The following is a 22854-nucleotide window of genomic DNA, read 5'->3' as shown; positions in this document are numbered from 1 at the left end:
GAACAGGCCCAAACTCCCTAACCTTCAGGTTCAGATAACAGGTCAAATAGAGGTGCTGCTTCTCACAGGCAGGGGAACAGGATCTAACCCACCAAGAAAAATCACCTGTTCAACTAATAAATTGTTTACTGGTAAACTCCCTTTTGCTCTTGATATGTAAATTCCTCAAGCTCTCCTCCCTTATGCCTACATGACCCTCTGATTTTGCAAAGTCTGAAGCTGTTAATAAACTTCGACTATTGACCATCAGTCAGTAGTCCACATGTGTGATTATTGGTTCCAGGCACCAAGTCCATCTCTGCTGGACAGTGAAAACTAAGGGATAAAAATTAAAAGCTGAATTTGAGAGTCCAGGGAAACCCCCAGCTCTGGTTACATCAGCCTCACTGATTTTTGCTTTCTTTAGAAGAGAAATGTCCTGAATGAATAACTACTGCCCTCCAGCCACTGCAACAAATCCTAGCATTTCTTCTCAACATCACCAGCATACTTTTTACATCCTCAGCAGCAGCGCCAATCACCGTTTGATCAATCCTCCATTTGTGAAGTTCAGAGAGAGCACAGGGTGTAGAGACAGAGCTATACAGTACTTGGTTCCTCTCCAGGGGTCTAAGGCAAGGATCGCTACACTCACCCTGCAGCAAGTACCTCATCAGCCTGGGTGCTGCTCAGTTTTCCTACACAAAGTTGCCTGTGCGTAAGTAAGTGGAGAAAGTCCCTGTGGCACTCTTCATGGCAAGGACAGTCTCCTAGATGCTCCTAGATGACAGACAGGCTACAATCACTCAGAGGTGCAAGCTGCACCCCCACAAAAAAAATAGGGGGGAGGAATTTTCTTATCTTTGCTCCAATATTTTTGCCAAAAAATTAGCATTTTCTTATTTTTGCTGTGTCATTCATAAGTGTACATGTTTAGGCAGACGCGAGGGATCAGGTGTTCTTGGCTAGGGCAGACTTGCTGAACACATGGATGGTTACGTGATTTGCCATTTTACAAGCATTGCATGTACACTGTGGAAGTTGGGAGCAGAGGGACAAACCAACTGTTTGCAGCAGGAACTGAGAAGGAAGAAGCAGACAAATGGTAGAGGAAAACGGGAAGAAAAGGTACTGAGGAACAGGTTTAAATTTTGAAAGTGCAAGTCATGGCCAGAAGAGGAAAGTATCTAGACGCAGAAAACAGCGTAGTGGGAGGCAAAGAGATAATAACGTGCATGGTGATATTATGAACTACACACGAAGAACAAGAAGCTATGAGAGGTGAGGCCAATAGACTACTGAGCTGATTTTTTCAAAATTCATATCCATACAAATCGATGCTCTGTCTCTGCAGTCCCTGGATGTGATCAGTGCTGTGCATCAGAGAAATGAGTTCACGGAACTTGAAATCCAGCAGTGTGCATCTGAAACCTGCTAAAGAAAAACCTACCTGGAAGAAAGTCCAAATGTGCTTCTCTACATTGTTAATAATTTATAAAATTAATCTGCCCCTGTGTGACTAGGACATTCATGATTTGGGGCATTTATAGCTGGGAGCTCTCTTAGGACAGCTTGAACTCAAAAACCAACACAATTTTACATCATTTTCATGTCAGAGAAGATGAGCACAGGCAATGGAATCAATATAAGTAGTTAAGGAACTATAGAAACTTGCTTATTTGTCCAATTAGTAAGACCTTAGTATAAAATTGCTTTTAACATTTAGACACAGTTTTCATGTAAACAGAATATATAGAAAATTTATATCAACTAGAAAATTTATATCAACATTCTTGAAAGATTATTTTTTGAAGGGAGCAAAGGAGAGAAAAATCTTTTATTACATCGAATTTAGATCTTAAAATAGAATATAAATGAGTATGGGTGAAGTATGCTCTTTATAAAGTGAAAGATGAATTGCAATTTTTACATCATTTCACGAATGCTCCTTATTATGAAGGGTTCATCTCATGTCTACTATAATTAGAATCACTGGTCTCAATGCGGTTTGCTTCCTGCTCTATAACCTTGCCAGGTACAAACATTCAAAGATTAAAATCTCCTCACTTAAAATACATCACAGATTGCCTCACAGTGGATATCTCATACTCCTTTCAGCTTCTAGTTAAGTAAAATATTCCAGTTTTAGAAAAATTAGAAAGGATTTGTCATGTGAAGAATGAAATCTTACTCATTAGTTACAATGATGTTCAGTCTGCTCTGATTCCTTGTCAAGAATTACAAATTTCTGCCACTTCCGGAAATTATAATACCCATTTGTCAACTTACAAAATGCCACCAGGCTGGTAATGCTAATGTCTGTATTGCAACCGAAGCCAAACTCTGGGCTACAGAAACTACTATGGAACAAACAGAGAGTACGCACAAATAAATGGCGGTCAAAGTTGACACTGTACATTTGTCTGGGAGAAAGAAATGAATCAACACCAAGTTTAAAATCTTATAAAGCACTAAATGGAATGAAAATGTATTCATGTCTTTCAGCAGCATCAATAAAGTCATTGCTGTTGGTGGCCTTCACTGCCACTGACATGACTTTCGGGAAAAATGACAGTAGTCCCAGGAAAAACAAAGATGAGGCATGTCCCTGCGGTAGAGCCAACAGCCGTGAGCTTGGGCAAAACTGCGGGGGATTGCTGGCACTGATAAACAGTACGAGAAAATGAATGAGTGGATATTATAAGAACTGCTGGAGCTGCTGGCTGATGTATAATCTCGCAGTGCCATTTTTTTTCTTGTGTAGAACACTTGTGATTCTTTTTAGTTTTCTTTTAATTCATGTACATCACCTGAGGTAAACTTTAGGTGAGGCTCAGTTGTATTTAAATGACCATCAGATTCACAGATGCATTCAAGAATGCTAATACTGATTATGAGAGCTTCAAATATGAATCTAAAACTAGTACGTATGCATTTGAATGTTTACTTTAGACCTTGACTGATCTACAATAATATTTCTACAAATATGATCATGTAAAAGAAGAAAAAATCCTGCTGAGGAAACAAAGAAGTTTTTGGAAAAAAAAAAAAAGAAAAACCCAAATGACAAAAATGGGCTTGAGAATCAACTGAAAATTTCCTCTGATTCACTACGTACTCTTCCTTCGTTCTGCTCATCGTCTTTGTGGCTATTAGAAGCTCTTTGTCTTTAATTTTTGTTTTAAGTCGTAAGATTCACACAATGAATTTCTCTACCACAATTTATTCTAAAAGTCTCATTCGGAAGAAAGGAAGCAAATGCACAAAATTTTTAAATGAAGAAAGAATCTGGAAAGACAGTCTCCGACGTGTGTGTATGTGAGGCGTGCGACTGTCATAGAAACGGCAATGGAGTGACGGATTCTAGTTTCCTTGGAAACAGCATGGCCAAAGCATATTGTGTATTCATAGTAAGATGCAGCTCTATTTAGAAACATAAGTATGGTACTGAGTATAGTTTCCAGTAAGAAAATCAAGATAATTTGGCCTGTGGGAAGCCTGGCTGTATTCAAAGAGTGAGTTTTTCGAACCAGTTCTATTTACGTTTTGTTGAAAAGGAGGAAGCCATTTACATTCACTTCACATGCCTTCATTCATTCTTCTACATTCGTGGACATATTCTGGGCCAGTGTTACGCCTGTGGACACAGGCAATGCTCCAAGAACTGCTGTGTTCTCCCCGAGGGGCAGACCCACTATGGCAGCAAGGGCACAGGCAACAAGCAAGATTCCCCCAGGCTTGGATAATAAGCAGGTTTCATAATTTCTTTTTTTAAAAAAATGAAATATATGAGCAAGCCATACATTGGCAGAAATGCATTTCTGAGGATTTCATTGGATGAAAAAGGTGGAGGGATGCATTTAAAGAAATGTGTAGGAATCCAGGGTTTTTCCATTAATTTGTTACTAATAATTGCAATAAACACCGCCTTTGTTAAAGGGAAGGTGGAATGTCATCTAATGGCAAAGTCAGGTGCAATCAAGGATGTAGCTATCGCCGATCTGCAGGGGGGTGGTTTGTGTTCCCCCGGAATGCCGCAGTCAGGTCACTTCCTAAGGTGGTATGTTCTCCCTGGTCCTTTCCTTAGTCTCTGCAGGCACACTCAGGAAGGGCCAGGGCCAGGAAAGATCTTTGAGAATGTGTGGATCCAGCTCTGGTCTTGACTTTCGTACTGTACTTTTATTTCAGCTTCTCCTCACTACGGACTATGGTATTGGAGACAAGAGGAGAGAAGCTGTTGCCCAATCCACTTTACAACAGGACAGCATACTGAGTCAATAAACTGGTAACTTTACAGCTAAGGGAACACTGAAATGCTTGAAAAAAAATGCTTATCTATGTAATGTTTGTAGGCCTCCACACCCTAGAGCACCACTGATTCCTGGTCCACAGATTCCGCTCTTTCTGTAAGGAAACAGAAAAGTGTGTTTTCTCCCAGCATCTGCACTAACATAGTTTTTATACAAAACGGTTATTTGCAGGAGAAAATATTTCTGATTATGATCAATAAACCTGCACAACTATTCAAAGGCCATACCTATATACCTGATGACTGACATCTTATAAGGACAGGTGAGGGAAAAGATTCTGGGGATCTTACCCTGTTGCTTTCACTCTTGGAACGGTCATTCTTTGCCTTGGCTGTCTTTTCTGCAAGCTTCTTCTGCCTTTGAGGGCCTCTTCCAAAGAAAATGTAGTTGACGAAGGCATACTCCAGCAGGGCAAGGAACACAAAGACAAAGCAGCCCATAAGGTACATGTCAATGGCTTTGACGTAGGGGATTTTGGGCAAAGTCTCCCGCAGGTGCGTGTTGATGGTTGTCATTGTCAATACAGTCGTGATCCCTGGGAAAGAAAGGGACTGGTGAGTGGCAGCGGTTGTGTGGCCCTTGTCTTCCTTTTAAACACTCCTTTCAGATTTTCCCAAACAGCTTGGAGCACTCGAACCTGAGGGACTGAATACTATTGGGGATTCGCACCATAACAGAGCATGCAAGGTGCCACATGTGCAGTATGTCATGTTGTCACACCGGAACAGCAAGCTGGCATTTCTGCTCTGGGAAACTGAAATTCTTGGGGACATGACTCCTTGCTGCCAAAAAAAGATGCATGGGGCATTCTGGATGGAAGGAGAGAGAAGCAGAGCGGCAAAGAACAATGTTCTCTGTACGTAGAGTGGACAAAGTGAACACAAATCCAGACTTCAAAAGGAGAACTGAGTGAGTGGTGGGATGAGAAACCTCGGAGAGGAAGAATGAACCTGAAGCCCTCCAAGGCTGTGGAGGAAGTCCAACAGTAAGAGCTCGATTAGACCACTTCGCAGGAGAGAGCGATTCCTTCCACAATGCTAATGGGAAGTCACAGAAATGAGGCAAGGCCTTTTGTTTTTCTTCTTTTTAAAAAAAAATAATTAAGGATGATATCCAGTCTTGACTCTTTCTCTCCTCCTCTCTGTTTATCTATCTTGAAAGCAGCTATCTTACAGAAAAACTCCCCTCCTTGACTGATTCAGTGTGCACATAATCGACAAAAATCACAAAAAAATGTTTAATTAGAGATTAATAATTTTTTTCATGCTGTATAATTTCATCATACTCAGGGACAATTAATGAAACCCCTTGATTGTTATTCTGCTGTTATTTCTTTTAATTCTGTATATAACACTGTGTGAATTTTTGCATTGTTCACCTACTGAAGCTCAGCCTTTACAACCATGACAGGATTATGTTTTCTGATTGTCTTCCTTTCATAGCAAAATCAACAGTTCTTTGTACACAAAAAATCCAAATTGGGTATTTAGGGATAGCTGAGACCAGGAAACACACTGGTTGGTAACTTGGTAAGAGATTCTTGAACTGAGTTAAACCATATTTGCATAAGAAGGCATGGATCACACACTTTAATAACATAAATACCTTTTATTACTCAAATACCTTTAAAGTAAGTACATAACTTTGCTGATCTTAAGCAATGAGAATCTAATGAAAGGCAGAGAATACAAGGAGCAGCTTAATATGAAAATAGTTGCAGCTAAGAGGTAGAATAGCTTAACAGAATCAGATCGAGATTTTGCTGGAGGTAACTAGAAAACTTACTCATTAATTCATTAAATTCCACTTAAAAGAAGCTGTTACAACAACTTGTGTATTTTAAAGAGCTGTTGTCCTGTTCAGTTATATTTTTTTCCCTCCTCTCCTGACTGGTGGGGGCAGGGAGTTTGATCAAGAGAAGAAACAAAAAGTTACAATGTCCTTGGGAAAGAGAAAACAGCAGCTGTGGGCAGAGTGGCTTACAGGGAAAGAAGGAGGAGGACAGGAGAAGCCACAGTGACTATTGGGGAAGCGGGGGAGAGTCAGAAAGAGGGAGTTTAACCTTGAGGTTGCTAGGGGGAGGAGGAGATGTGAATGAAGTTACAGGATACAGATCTGGCTGAAGGCTGGCAAGTCAGAGGAGTTCCTGAGTCAGGGGAGGTGTTGCAGGGAGCGGGGTGAGGGTGAAATGGAACTGGGGAGGATCCCAGAAGTTCAAGAGAAAGTGTGATCAGGCTTTGGGTCCCAGAAGTCCACAGTGAGGGGAAGGCTTAGCCAGGAGAACCTGGCACACAGAACAGAAAGAGCAAAGCTTAGGGCAGGGGTGGAGGTCCCAGAAGGTCTGCAGTAAGATATACTGGACCACTTTCCATCGCAGTGATAGAAATTGCCCAATTTCGTGAGGATATTAAAATTAAAAGTGCTCTCCGCCAATCATTTTGAATGATTGTCTGAGGGGTTTGCGACCTGAGTCTTGGCCTAGTCCCATGCCTTTGAAATTAGCCCACAGACATCCCACTGGGGTCTGGGGATTATAGGCCCAAGAATATGAGTTGCCCATTCTGTCCCGATTGCCCTGCGGTTAGTTCGGGCTTGAGGAAAGTGTCCTTACCTTGAGAGAGGTGAACTAGAAAGGGAAGCCGGTTCCCCAAGGAGGGCGGGCCAGTAATGGAACATCTTCCTAGACACTGGCGGCCCTGTCAGCACCCTAGCTAGGTGCCCAAACAAGTAAGTTGTCAGTGAATGAGTGGTCTCCCTAGACACTACGAGCTCAAACGGGGTCCGACTTGCACGATTTCCACGGACCAAACAACACACGGTTAAGAGGACTTTCGGGACAGAAGGGGCTAGGCAGAGGGGCTTACCTGGCTCATGGCTGTCAATCTGGGGCTGGCAAAAGATATAGATGTGCAAATTCTAATTCTGAAATATTAAGAATTTACACAAAAATCAAGGCCACTGAAAAGGTGGACTTTTTCTACTTGGGCAACTGAAGACACTGATTACAAATGCATTTTCTAAGGCCGGCAGGACAACTTTTTTTTTTTTTTCATGGTGTTATGTCAGATCTTCCACCACGTGGAGACTTTCATCGGGCAGAGCTCAGCAGTAGATTTTTATCCCTAGTAATCCAAGGAATGAATGGCACAACTGAGTCCAGAAAGCAGTGCAAGGCAGATCAGCCAGCACATTCAGGACATCAGGCTCTGGGACAAAGCCCAGGCAACTATACATGTGTCCTACGCATCTCCCTAGTGGGTGATTCGAACTTAGGTATTATGGTTTAATTCTTTCTGGGTTCTCTTCCTATCCTCAGGCATGCAGTCTCACGGTGAGTGTCCCACAGAGAGAGGACTTAAAGCCTGCAGAACCAGCTCATCAGCCTTCTCTGACACACACTATCCTTCCACTGAGCTCTCAACTGCTCCAAAAACCAAGAAACTACTTTTATGTGTCACTGCACACTGTGACTGCTTATGGAATATATGGAATTTTAAGATGTCAGATAATTTTCAACATTCTTCTTTAACATCAAATTCATGTGCACCTGGGGACTTTCTCCAATTTGAAAATGGCAACACGATAATTGCAGTTTACAAATAAATGTGAAAACATCAGGCAAATGCTACAAAATGGGGCTTTCTCAGCATTATTCAAAAATCTTGTAATGTTGTTGCCTTTACTTAGTTTTCCCCTTTAAAATGGATTTGGGGAGCCTGAGGGCTTTGCTTCTCCAGCTGACTATACTGAATGGATGTGTCTAGCACAAGCTTCAGTGGAGGCTCCAGGAACTGGGACAGCAGGTACATCTTACAGGTACTTAGCCTGGTCCATGAGGTCCTGGGGACATATGTGAGGACTGTGGATTCCGGCTTACCATACTGGAACACGGAGTCCCTTAACAGTAAGATTTTTCAGTGAGGGCTTGCTATGGATTAGATATTATTTGAGAAGTCCATTCAAAGGTCATGTGCTTGAAGTTTGGTGGTCAGTGTGGTAATGTGAGAGATGCTGGAAGCTTTAAGAGGTGGACTTGACTGAGGATGCTGTACTGGAAAGATTGAATATAGTTCTTGTGGTACCACCATCGGTTATTGCGAGAAGCTTTTATGTTATACCAAGAGCCCCTCTCTGCTCTCTGGCTCCCTGGCCTATCATGATGTGATCTCTGTTTCTCACATGCACTCCCATCACACTGCTATGCACCATGTGAGGGACGGACCATGGAGGCCTTGACTGGAGCAAGGGAGACATCAGTACCGTGCTACTGATACTGCACAGCAGTGAGAGAAATGTGTCTCTTTTCTTTATACATTACGTAACCTCCAACATCATTTTTACACCAATCACAAACAGACTGATACAATGTTCTAGGCTTCCAGTTTGGGCTCACATAAGCTCTTAGTTTAAAAGCCAATACATTTACTAATTGCTTCTGTCATTTTAGTTCCTGTACACAATAGTGCATGTGCTGGCCTACAGCTTGGACAGCTGAACCACATGGCCTGTGACAAAATCCCATTTCAGCCATGAGGAGTGCACAGCCATCTAGAGCTGTCAGGAACTCTACACGCAATAGCTAAAAAGCACTGATGATGTGCCAATAAGTGGCAACTGGTATTGCTAACAATGATAATAATAATATCAAATAATTATATTATAACCATATATATTTTATTATATATAAATATTTTCTCAGTGACCTTCAGGTTTCCTGCTGTTGTTAAACTCTTTTGTTCTTCAAGGTGACACCATCCAACTGCAGTACAGGAGATGACCACAGAGTGGTATATTTCACTTTTTTTTATATTCACCAGGCTACTATGTCTTTTTATTCATTGTTAGCTTCAACATATTTCTCAATTAGATTATGTCAAGCAAATACGGCATCAAACTAAGAAGCTTCTGTAGAGCAAAGCAAAGAGTCAACAAAGAGAGAAGTCCTACCCTAGCAAAAGAGGCAGAAAGAACATTGTACTTGCTGCCACATTCCTTCAGCTGGACATGCGTGGCACTCCTGTTGGTCCACACACCCCAGTTCCTAGGATCATAGTTGCCTTTTAGATCTCCGGGCCTCAGATTCATCTTACTCTAGTAATGTCCCCCCACTCTGGCTTCTCACACCTGCCTCCCAGAAGTTCAACATTAATCAGAGCTTAAAATTCCTCCACTCTAGCCAAGTCATGGAGGCAGACATAGGCTTAAAATAATAAACCTGTGTGGTTAAGACAAAATAGATTCTGCTCTCAAACATTGCAAATTAAACACTGATTGAACAAAATTCACTTTAGATAGATCATTTCTTATTGTTGAAAATAACACTCCAGAGTTTAAAAGGTATATAATCACTATTAGCTGGAAAATCTGCATATTCACATTTTCAGTAGAGTTCACCCCTGTTGATGTCCAACAATTGTGTCTGGTACACATATCACTGTAATTATCACAATAACATTAAAATTCCTGTTGAAGATTTACTGGAAAGCTCATGTAGCTTTGGCTCCAGGTCTCCACTTGCACAGGCCCAGAAGGCATTCCAATAAATGTCTATTTGTATATTTTGTATTCCTTTCATTAGTAGAGGACACAGATGCACAGATTTCAGATCTACTCTTCCCAATTTACCATGTGTGTGCATTTTACAGGTAAAGGGAAGAGAGAACAGCTTAGGAGTAATCTAAGAAGGTTTGACAAAAAGAAACATCTTCAAGAAGACTGATCTGGCATGATAACATCTGGAGTATGTGGAGAGAACCTACAGATTTTATTCTGTAGAGAATGCTGCTTGCCATACCCATTAGAAAATCAAAACAATAGAGCATGTTTAGTTTTGCTATTCTACTCTTCACAGAGTTCTTTTGAAGTCACTTAATGCCTTCAGGAACACCTTCTTTCCAAGTCAGTCTTATATATTTCCTGATAATTCATCTAATCTTGAAGACTGCTCTGTAACACCTATATTTGTGTGTTATGTCAGATATTCACATAGGCATCTGTATACTAGTACTGTAATCTTAAAAAAAATAGTCAACTTAAAGACCCGAGAGAGTTGAGACACAGAAAGAGAAAGAAATTAGGAATTAGCTGGAACTCTGAATTCTCTAAGAAAAAAAAAAAAGGTAGTATCTATTTAATAAATAAAATATATACATAGAATGATTTTTAAAAGCTTCATTTTATACAGATATTTACAAAATGAACAGTGCAATTGAATATCATCTATACAATGCATGTATATATTTGTGTGTGTGTATATATGGAATATATATGTATATATGTATGTGTGTAGATATATTATATATATGTATATATGGTAAATGAGTTCCATCATCACAGTCTGTAGAACCCTATGTGTGTGTATACTTATGAAATACATATGTATATGTGTATGTGTGATATATATGGTAAATGAGTTCCATCATCACAGTCTGTGGAACCCTGAATTCATATGCTTGCCTAGAAGTTAGTTATTAGCAAAATATGTTTATGGTTATTTTCCATTAATTTTTAAAAATATTGTTGACAATTTCATTCTCAGGAATTAAACTCCACCTTGACCCAAGAAAAAAATGCACCAATAATTCCTCATTGGCTCTGCAATTCTGAAATAATTACTTTAACCATGAATTTTCATAACAATTAGCTTAGTACAAAATAAAGTTTCTGGAAATTGCTCTCTTAGTAAATAAAAAGATTAAAAATAATATTAGAACCCATAATATATAATATACATGAGTTAATAATGCAGCCATCAAATAACCAAAGGCTAGGAAAGACCACTAGAGCTCTCGGGAATCACCCAGAATCTAACTGCATATTTTAATGCTCATTAAATTGTGTAATTCAAATTATATGCTGTTATATTTGACTATTTCCCTGACTTAAAAAAGAAAAATACACAATTAATCAAGTCTTCTTTCTGGGCCATGGAATAATTTTGAAGAGGAGATGTTAATCCTTGCTTTAAAATTAGTGTCAAAATAGTTTTACTATGCAAATATTCTGCAAGCATATTTTCCGTTTCAAGGCCATGGAAATTCACATTCGAGCCTTGTAATTAAATTAACACATCAAGGGAATCGTGCATGAAATTAATATTTCATGATAAGCAGTGACTATCTGGGTAAGGCCTCGTGTCAGCATGTCAAAAATCAGAGTTGAACTACAGCCTTTAAAGTCCCTCAACACTGTCATAATATGGTTACTTTACATTTGGGGGATCACTCAAAAATAGCACATACCGAGGGCAACTCTAGCAGCAGATGCATCATAATTGATCCAGAAGGATACCCACGAGAGAATCGTAATCAGTATAGAGGGCATGTAAGTCTGAAGAATGAAATATCCAATATTCCTCTTCAACCGAAAACTCAGTGAGAGTCGTGGATAGGCACCTAGGATAAACAAGACAATGACATTACACTGGACTAAACAAGGTAGACAAAGAAGATATTGCTTGGATTTCCATGGCTGATAGCATTCCCCTGAAGTTCAGGGATCAAGTTCATTTCATGTTCATTTCAGCACCTGTTAGGAAAACTCTGGAGGAAGATTTTAGCTGAGAATACATGATAATCCCAAATATCTTGTTCATTTTTCTTTCTGCCCCATTTAGCAGTGGAGGCTTACCCAAGGTTTTTCTTCTTTAAAACATTTTTAAAAAGTGTATTCATGCTGACAGAATAGGTTTCACATATTTTATTAAGTGCAGTTCTAAGAAGATAACCATGATGATAAAAATTATCTGTAGCAGCTATTCCCTCCAGGCAGAACAACGTTATCACAGGTATTGCAAGCACTGACCCTACGATGACTGAGACCTTTCAGAGGCACCGTAACTGGACAGACACACAAGCAAGTCCAGCCACAGAAAATAGTACTGTGTAGTACTGTGCACACTGAGATGCCCCGGTCTAGCCACGGGCGGGATCAGGAGGGTGGGGGGAGCACGTAAAAGATGCTTCATGAGGCACTTGCCCATTTTTTCATGAATCCCACTGTTAATCCTCAGCTGTGCATGTCTCTCTTGGCACATCCTGGAATCCTACTATCATCACCATCTCAGAGTGAAAACAATAGCCCTTTGGTGGCGCTACATATCGTGTTTGCCTCTTTCTATGTTACTTCCTTTTATGGCCGTTTTAAGGAATAAGGCAAATGTGGCCAGCATCTTCTCCATCTCTACAAACAGAGCATTTTACAGGTTTCAATCCATCCAGTTCCTTATCTTCTAGATTCCAGCAAAGTGGCTTGAAAGGCAACTTCTGATCACCCAATGCCCTTCTCTAGTCAACAGTTTTTTCTTGACTCATTCCCTCCAGCCTCACACACAGATTGAAAATTCTTGCATCGTATACTTCATGAGATCTGCCCTTTTTTAAACTCCTTCATTCCAAGACTTACAGTCTCCTATTCTCTGCCTGCCTCCAAAATGCATTGTGCAGATGGATATATTAATCCTTGTTCCTTTCTCTGAATATTCTTTTAATCGTTTCTTTAGAAGTCTGATTCACTAATAGAATTATTACCTCTATAAAGGGAATGCATGCTTTTATACGCAGATGTCTACCTCCGGCATTAATGGCACTTACAGCCAGAATTATGTAAAAGATAAGATAAATAACCTAATGGACCCAACATTTGAAGTCTGACAGTCTGGGAAATGTCCTGCAGTCTTTGCTGTTGCGTGTGCGGTTCCCTGTTCACGTCTCTGGTCAAATATATATCATACCGTCATGATAGCACAGCTCTTTTCATAGTTGTCACAAATTATTTGTAAATACACTTTCAAATTACATTTGATTTTCCATTCTATACATTCAGTTGGATGCTTTAGTTTTAGATGATTTCTACTTTGGAAAAAACCTGCAAATAGTACTCATGAGGATATATTTCAGGAGAGCCCTGTTACTATATTGATTCTTATGAGATGGGTGAACATGTCCAAAGTAGAATGGCTAGGACAATGTTTAAGGCCTTTGCATGCACTGTCACATTAAGTTGCAAAAGAATCACACAAATATGTTCCGTTGCAAGGAGTACTTCATAAAAATGCTGTTAACCTAGCAATTAGCTACCTACCATATAATATATCTTACAAATAAACTTTGCTAATTCTGGTATGAAAATATATTCTTAAATCATTTTTCAAATGAAACATTTCCTGTTTATTATTTTTCTGCATTTAATTTTATGAATTACCTGATTATAATATTAATATCTTTCTCACTTTCCTACCCTTTTAATTCATCCACCTTTCCACTAAAGTTCTTCACACACTGAATTTTGGTGTGTATTGTCAACAAGCTCTTTCCCTGTTACGTGTTTTACTACTCATAACTGGGTGAGAATAGAGGGCATATTGATAAGGTGTTCATGTACGCTAAATCACATTTCATCATTTTCCCTTTGATTTTTAATGTTTTTTGGGGGGGAATGGGACTACTATACATAAGTCGGCTACAGAGATATATTTGCAAACCTGTTTTCAAAGCTGGCAATTATTTGAGTATATGAAATGAGGTAAAAGTATCGACTGATTTTCACTGGAAAACCAGTGAAGTTCATGTGCCAGACCCATCAAGAGACTACGGCTTTCTTTCACACACATTCAGTTACACCTCTATTGTTTCGTAAGACATTACATGTAATATAGATTATGATCAAGCTGGGTTTCATCCCTAGTCTTGCCTCTACTCCATCGACCCAGTCTGGAAGCAAAGCACTGACAATTAATGCTGCCCCATACTCAGGATCTTTTATGATTCATGGCCTCCAGCAAATGAAAAAATAACTCATGTGGGAATTTTACTGTCTCCCTGCTTGATCAAATACATTTCATTTTATTTTCCACTGTATTTCAGCACTAGCATAATGTTTACTCGCGAAAGGGACTCTCACTGCTTCAAAATAATTGTTCAAATGTCCTGCTTTTGTTAATTCATACTCATTGTTCTTATGAAAGAAATATCTTCCCTTATCCATACTTCTTAGCTCTGGGCAAATGCCCAGTGACCATGAATCTTTTATTTTTCTTTCCTCCAATGTAAACAATCACCTTCTTTGATTATTTTCTTTCTCATTAAGGTATAACTGTCAACAATTTCCCATAATATCTTTATTGGAAGTGAAATAGGTCACTGAGGGCATCACCCTTAGAAGAGTTTTATGTTCCTATAAAAATGATCTCTAAAGAGGGCAAACTTGACCCCTGACCCCTGACTCTCTCTGGTTTCCTTTCTTACCATGTGATCTCTTCTTCACTCACTCGTCATCATCCTCCCATCTACCAAGAGGGCCTTAACAGAGGCTCAACTAGTCAGTTTCCAGAAAACTTTTTGCCTCCAAAACTTTGAGATAAAGAAATCTTTTTTTTTTTTTTTTTTTTGGCTGTGAAGTGCTAAGGCTCCAACATTTTGTTCTAGTGACTACAGGAAAGGAAACAAATCCACCATATTCTAGAATTGATCATGTTCTTTCTAAAGTACATCTTCAGATCAACTGTCCCAAGTGAAGGCAGTATTGACACCCTCACAATGAGGTGTGCCTCATCGTCTGCTGGAATTCTTGCCTCTACAATGTGGCGGTAGTACCAGCGTGGGAGAGTTGGGGTGGGGTGGCAAATACCAAGAAGAATGACACAACTGGGAAATTCCACACTTGGAAGACCAGCAGAGACCAAGACAGAGATAATGCAGTCAGATTTCAAAAATCCATAAACCCTTGGAAATTCACCAAGATATTAACTGACATAGAGTTAAGAATTTTAAAAACAAAAAACAATTTGCATGTATTTTCAATAGCAAATGTATTTCGTTTGTTAAAAGTGAAATGCCAGCTTAACAAAATTTTTAGGCATTCAGCATGTGTCCCACTGCATTAGAGCCTCCAAGGTGGATGAAGTGAATGCAACAAACATAAAAGACTTAACGTTCTAATTCATGTTGGAAAGGGAGTCATGCAGAACTGTCCTTGGTACAACAGTGGTTTGCTGTGCCCTGTAGACACAAAAATATTTCAGGAATCATGATTTAATGTTCTAGAAGAGGTTTCATGGTATGTGAAATGAGATACTCCTAGGTGAACAAAATTCTTTTGGCAAGAGAAGAGAGCTTAAAAGTAAAACATCCAACATAACTTAATAAAAAAAAAAACCTTTCCAGATGCCTTAAGATAGGAACTTCAGACTTTCAGATTTCTAGGCAAAGACTTCTATCATTTGAAATGCATACAAAATAGTACATAAAATTTTTCTGGAGTTTTGTTAGACAAAGTCCTTATATTGGCAAGATGGAATGCCATATAAATGCAATATTCATAAGTAAAGCTCTCGCATGATCATAGGTAGTGGTTAATAATTTAAAGTTGAGAATTCACAAATCAGCTGAATTAACATGTACCCTTCAAACCAGTAACAGAGGCTTTAAAATCGCAACAGAAATGCACAGAGTTCTAATGCCGTGTGTGCCAGTGCAGAGATGTGGTCAGCTCCCCAAGTACAGGCTGAGCTAACAAAAAGTCGCACAGTCCGTGAACACAAGTGCACCGTTCCAAGTCGGAGCTCCTTTGGCAAACCTAATTAGCGAACATGCTGATCTCAACCCTTTTTCCCTGGGTGCATTTAAAGCTATGCCAAAAACAAGGCCCTGGATTTCTAATCCAGCCTAAATTTATATCACTCTCTAGGCATTAATATTTTTGGAGAACTCATTAAAAATGTGGATAGAAAGCTTCATGCCAGCTTTGCAGAGTGAGAAGCACTCCAAAGTATCCAAGCATCATAAAGTAGCAAACTGATGGGTTAGCAACCTCAGCAAATCTGTGTCACCCTGGCCACAGTGGGCTGTCCCGGAGGCTGTCCCACCGCTGCCTGAGAGAATACCACTTACTGCTGCTTCTGAATTCCTTATCATCATATCTTTATTCGTTTGTGACATGCCTTTTGTTGGTCACACAGTTTCCAACCAGAAACAGTGCTACCAATTTTCTCATCCTCCTTGTTGGTCATTTCCTTATACATTGAAAATTAAAAAAAAACCTCATTCAGAATTAAGGGAATATATGAAATAAATGAGTAGAGAGAAAATACAAAAATCAGACCACGGTTTGCTTCTGATATCTACAGCAAAATAACAGCACTGAGCTGCATGAGAATAAAAAGGACATGTGTATGTGTGAACAATCCAACCTCAACAGTTTGCTATGTTATTTTTGAGAAACTGACTACTCTCTCAGACTTGCTGTTCCATCAAGTGTACAATCAGAAAAGGAATGCACTGAGTAAAAAAAGAAAAAATCGTAAATTATAACTGATCACATTTTAGAACTGTTACACTGAAATTAAGACAACCCACAGAATTGAATATGTGCAAATTTTATGTCCAGTTAGAAACTTGTAGCTAAAACAGATAAATGGTATCTGCAAATCAAGACACCAAATTTTAAAAAAATGTGAAAATGTCTTGAGTATATGTCTCCAAAGAAGATGGACAAATAGCCAACAAAACCAAAAATTGCTAAACTTCCTTAGTCAAATAAACCACAGATGATGTCATTACATGCGGTCAGAGTGTGGCCAGTGGTTAAGATGATGTTTCCGAGTTCTTGAATTCCCTTCCTGCTTTACTCCCTGTTCTAGTCTCCTGTTGACACATCCTGAGATACAATAAGTGAGCGCTCAGAGAGTTGAGTCTATGCTACCTGTATGGAAGCCCTAGACTGATTTTCTCACTTGTGGTTTCAATCCAGGACTATTGCAGATGATGTATTAAACAAATCAGGAGACGAAAGTATTTTTTCTGTCTTTTGCAAGTATTTTTGGAGATGAGAAAAATCTGTTCTTTCACAAGTACTTAAAAAAACCCAATATGACTTATTAACTACCAAGAGTGCTTTCTCAAAAATACACAAGACATCATTAGATTAATATCCCAAATATATCAGCAATTTAAAAAAAAAAACTCAACAACAATCAAAAACCAAGCAATCCAGTTCAGAAATGGACAACAAAAGGACTTCAATAGATAGGTATACAAATAGATAGAAGACAAACGGGCATCAAATAAATGAAAAAACAAAATGCTGAAGATCACCAGCCATCAGGGAAATGCAAATCTAAAGCATCAGGACCGACTAAAAATCAAAACACAGAATAATAAATACCAGCAAGGATGTGGAGAAAGGTGAAACTGTTGGTGGGAATGTAAATTAGTGCCCCCACTGGGTAAAACTGTGTGCGAATTTCTAAAAACATTAGAAGTAAACTTGTCGCACAATCCAGAGATACCACTACTATGCATATACTCAAAGGCTTGAACAAAATAAATCAGAGATATGTACACCAACTTGTTTGTAGCAGCTCCGTTCATGGTAGCCAAAATTTGAAATCCGCCCAGGTTTCCACCATTTATCTATCTACACATACATGCATTCGCAATGGAATGTCATTCTGCTATAAACAAAATGAAATTCCACCATTTGCAGCAAAACAGATTCAACTGGAGCACATCATGTTGGGTGAAACAAGACAGCCTCAGAAAGACAAATATAAAATATGTTCTCCCTTATATGTGGGAGCTAAAATTTAAAAGAAAATAATAAGAAAAAAAGAACTTTTTGCATTAGCATTGATAATAATATAGTTTTGCAAAATTCTGTTTTGTACCTTTGTCAAACCAGTAGTTAAGAATGTTATACTATTACACTTTTAATGATTCGTAATTGCTTTAAAATTTACTATGAGTGGAATGATTATTTTATTCATTCAATTACTGTTTACAGTCATGTAAGATCATTTTGCTTTTTACTTGTTCAGCTTCTTTGGTGAAGTATTAAGCCTTTTATTGTAAATTTAAAATAAGTTATCTCAAAAGCTTAAAAAAAAGGGAGAAGGAAGGAGGGAGAAAATATGGGAGGGAGGGAGAAAGTATCATTATGTTCTTTTATACAAATCACACCAAATATGTTAAAAAGTATTTAAAATTAAAATTAAAAAAACAGAGCAAATGTTTAGCCTTCCATTTAAGATGTCACTTGAGAAACCCTTATCTGAGTGGTTGGACTCAAGTACTAAATCTATTCTTGTTTACACTCTCATTAAAGAAGACTCTGGGGAGGGCTGCCGGAGAGGACGTCTAGCTCGGATCCCGAACCCCAGGCCGCCATGTGCTCTTGGCTCATGGCGGGCTGGGCCAGACATGCCTGGGTGTGGGGCCTGCTTCCTTCCGGGGTGAGTACGCCGAGGGGGGAGGCCTCCGTGACTGGGTATGTCTGGGGCCCACCCACCGCCCTCATTGGGCGGCAAACGGGATTGGGGAGGGGCGCAACCTTGGGCCTGCGGGCTTAAACCTCCGGCTGCCAGAGGCCACCAGAGGGCTGTGGGAGAGGACGTCTAGCTCGAATCCCGACCCCAGCCCGCCATGTGCTCTTGGCTCATGGTGGGCTGGGCCCGGGCAGCCAGTGCACCATTTGGCGCCAGGCTGTGCCTGCTGGCCACCCGGCCGGGGAGCTCTGGGGTAATGGATGTCTGAATCGCTGCTTAGATAGCTCTAGGCTGACCCCACTGTTTCTGGGATCTGAGTCAATCCTAAAGATTCCCAATGCCAGTAACTCTTCCTTTGAAGAACTTCCAATCCCTTAATAATGCTGAGCTTTGAACACCTATCAAGTAAAAGATAAGCTCCGGCTTGTCTAGCAGGCTAGCACCTAATGGTCCTCAGAGCAACCACGGGCAGGTGCGTGATTTACGGCTAGGAATAGGCCCAATATGGGAGGTAAGGGGACACCACAACTGGGATGAGTTTCCCACCAAGGGGTGTATGTGCTGGAATGGGGGCTGCGTTCTATCTAAGAAACAGTTGTAGTCACCCGAGGCACTAGTGTGGGCTAGGATTGGATGCACCAGGCCGGTTCAGATCCCAACACCATCTGGTGTTATGGAGAACCAGGGTAGGTGTGGGACTGACTAGGCTGGGTCTCAATCCCCTTCTGAGCCATGTGTGAGCTGTATGTGGGTATGGACGAGCCATGGCTGGGCTGAAACATCCAACAACAAGAACCAGAATGGGGTGAAAGCCAGCCAGGAAAAGCCCCTGTTCCTGCTAGGACAGGAGGTGAACCGAGTAGGGTTGGCTCAAGAACCCCCTGGCAAGCGCAAAATCTGGCATTGGGAGGGGTTCTGATGGAGGAGCCTGGGCAACTCCTCTGGCAGAACACAGTCCCTGCAGGTAAGCGCAAGAAACATGATAGGAAACAGCCCAGAATAGGCCATGAAAAGTTTCCCACTGGCATACATTCGGCATGGGTCAGGAGCAGGCCAGGCTGAATCAGTTCATGTCATCCACTGGCAAATCCGATCACCAGAACAGAGTGTGGGATGGGCCGGGTTTGGTTGCGACAAAACCAGTACACATTATGGAATGCCAGGGCGTGGTTGCCTGTACTGGATATGAATGCAGCACCCATCCAGCACACGTGAGATCCAGGAAGGAAGGGGCAGAGCTGGCGGGGGGATTAAGGGGCTGGTCCCCTCGCCGGACAGCTACTCCCACTGGAGAGCGTGGGCTGGGATAGAGACAGACCCGACTAAGCAAGGCTACAACACCTGTGCGCTGCATGTGGACTAGATCAGGGCCGCAGCATCAGCTGGCAGAAGCTGGCACTGGGGACTAATTCTGTCAAGTCAAATCACAGGACCACCTAAAGAGTGCATAAACCGGGACTGAGAGACCTGGGAGGGAAAAGTGGGTTCCCCCTTCTTGGGCCACTATTCCCATGGGAGGGCATGAAAATTAGGACGGGGGCTGGGATGGCTAGATAGAGAGGCACTCAACCACATATGTGAGGGCTGGATGGTTGAGTTGGTTAGATAGAACTAAGCTTTAATACCCATTGACAAGTACCAGAGCCAAATGGGATGGGGGACAGACTGGACTAGTCTGCTACACATACTGGCAAACCAGGGTAGGGGGTGGGCCTGGTGGGGGTTATTGTGGGTCGCCCCGACTAGGCTGCAGCTCCCACTGGTTGATGTAAGGGCCGAACCAGACTGGACTGCAACACCCATTGGTTCCAGTGCAACTCGGGACTGAAAACAAAACCAACCCAGCAATTGCAACCACCAGCTGATCAGGGTGATGGACTGTGCCGGGCCCTGTGCTTGCTAGAACATACAAGAAACTAGTCTGGGAATACCTCAAAGTTTCTTTGGAGATCTCCCCAATCGAACTGCTGGACTCAGAACTCTAACCAAGAAAAGACAGAAGACAGAACAGGACAATCATTCATCTCAGCTATATGTTGGCAGCGAAATATGGGGCAAACGGAGACTTTATGATGGACCATATCAATCAGTGGACGACCTCATCGAGCGAAACTGGCAGCGATTCATAACTGGAGAACTATTAACACCACTTGAGCACATATCTCAGAGCATGCCCCACATCCGGGACTTGGGGTGGGCGGGAAACCAGGTGGGGCTTCTCCCTCAATATCCCCCTTTACCTCAGATACATGATGGAAACAATATTGACACAATAGCATTACCCACTTCCCTACCCCCCTGAACCTTTTTTTTTTCTTCTTTTCTTTTTTTTTCTTCTTTTTCCTTTAACTGTAATTAACTATGTAAAGATTGTCAACAACAATACAATAAAATAGATTTAAAAAAGAAGAAGACTCTGGTAGGCGGAAGCTGATTGCTCAAGTGGTTGGATTCCTGCCAGCTGCAGGAAATACCTGGATTGGGTTCCTGACTCCTTCCTTCATCCTCATCCGGCTCCAGTCACTGCAGGCATCTGAACAGTTATGCAGCAAATGGGAGCTCTGTCTCTCCATCTGCATCCTCTCTCTCTCTCTCTCTCTCTCTCTCTCTCTCTCTCTGTGTGTGTGTGTGTGTGTCTCCATGTGTGTGGGATGTTTTTTTTCGGGGGGTGTCTTGCTACCCCTATGAATCAATCAATCAATTATTTTAAAAAGACAAGAAAACACATGCTGGTGTGGATGTAGATCAATTAAACCATCATAAACGGTTGGTGGGTGAGTGTTACTCATGGCACCACTTTTAAAAAGCCTGACAACTCCTAAAAAGGTTAACAAGAGTCAGTGAATGACACAGTAAATCTACTACTAACTACATGAGTTTATTTCTTAACAGAAATGAAAACATATTCACACTAAATTGTGTGCATATAAAATGTTTTTGGAAGGCAAAAACAGAACACAAAAGCAACCCACATGGATAAACAATGTAGGAAAAATAGAATAAATAGATACTTTTTTTGGTGTAAATGTTTTTGAAATAATTGCATACTGTTGTGTAATGTGAAGGCTCCACGAACTTCTGTAGATCTCTCATATCAGTAAAATAGAGTATTACTTGACAAGAAAAATAATGAAGTATTAACGTAAGCCACAAGTTGAATCAATGTTTAAGAAAACATTTGAAGTGAAAGAATCCAAAAAGGACCACATATGGTCTGATTTCACTGATAAGAAAACAGCCAGTGTCTACGACAGAGAAAGGGTTTCTTTGGGGGCTAAGAAAATATTCTAAAATTGTGTCTATTATTTGTATAACTCTAAATACACTAATTGTTACTGACCATTATACATGAGTAAATTGTATACTACGTGAATCATCTCAATAAATCTGTTATAAAACCAAATATCTACTACATGTATAAGTACTTTTACTGGGAATTAACTGGCTTAATTGATAACTACAAAATCTACTGTCTTGCCCCCAAACACAATGACTAAGAGTCTCTCCCTCTTTTCCTTCTTCTCTGCTTTGAGTAGCTTCTGCACTCAGAATTCTGGAATCACAGAGATATGGGGCAAATCCATTCTTTCGTGCAGGTCTTAAAGGAAATTTCAAAAGATGGAAGCACACAAGAATCATTTCTGTGGATGAGCTGTATGTCAAGGGATCTCTGAAGAAGTCCGAGGTCTTTAGCAGTATCTCACACTACAGGGACCACAGATAACACAGAGAAAGTTCTGGTCTCGCCAGTTTGGGTCCGATTTAAGGGTGGTATCTCTACAGGAAGTTCAAAGCAATCCTAAGGATTCTTTTAACTAAAGTCAATGGAGAAAACTAGAAGAGGAATTTTAAGGTTAAATGAATTATAAATAACAGGCATATATATATATAGTATATATACATATATGTATATTAATGATAATTCCTTCTTTCAATACATCATGTAATATATTCTCAACACTGCAGCAAATGCCATTTATAGACCCAGTGGAGAGTAATTTAATCAGAGGATTCGGCTTCATAAAAGCTAAAGTTTGACTGGGGTTCCCAAATGAACTCTAGCAAAGAATTTTTAGTTCATTTAATCAGTGGGATATCTGGACCTTTAAAAATTCATAATTCAATCATTGTGCTCTTAAATCATGAAATCTGTTCCCTTACATATTTTAAAGTGAAAAATTCATAATTTGTCATAATCAATAATGAAGCAAAGCAATGCTTCAAAATTTATTTTAGAATACTAGAAATTTCACTTATATTAGATAAATTTTCTCATCATTGTTCATTTCAGACCTTTCTATTTTC

The 22854-nt window shown here is 40.3% G+C and overlaps 1 protein-coding gene across 2 annotated transcripts in view; it reads right to left on the bottom strand.

Moving 5' to 3' along the window:
• The window catches only part of GABRB3 (gamma-aminobutyric acid type A receptor subunit beta3), a 214533-nt gene that overhangs the window by 5135 nt on the left and 186544 nt on the right, over positions 1 to 22854 (bottom strand). For both annotated transcript variants that reach the window (XM_058666520.1, XM_004597601.4), the window contains exons 7-8: positions 11531 to 11683; positions 4580 to 4824 (exon numbers count right to left, since the gene is read on the bottom strand). In XM_058666520.1, coding sequence (XP_058522503.1) covers positions 4580 to 4824; positions 11531 to 11683 — 398 coding nt within the window. The remainder of the gene's footprint in view (positions 1 to 4579; positions 4825 to 11530; positions 11684 to 22854) is intronic.

The sequence above is a fragment of the Ochotona princeps genome, chromosome 6, assembly GCF_030435755.1.
Source record: "Ochotona princeps isolate mOchPri1 chromosome 6, mOchPri1.hap1, whole genome shotgun sequence".
Taxonomy (NCBI): domain Eukaryota; kingdom Metazoa; phylum Chordata; class Mammalia; order Lagomorpha; family Ochotonidae; genus Ochotona; species Ochotona princeps.
The sequence above is the reverse complement of the archived record's forward strand: the minus strand, read 5'-3'. Positions and strand labels throughout refer to the sequence as shown.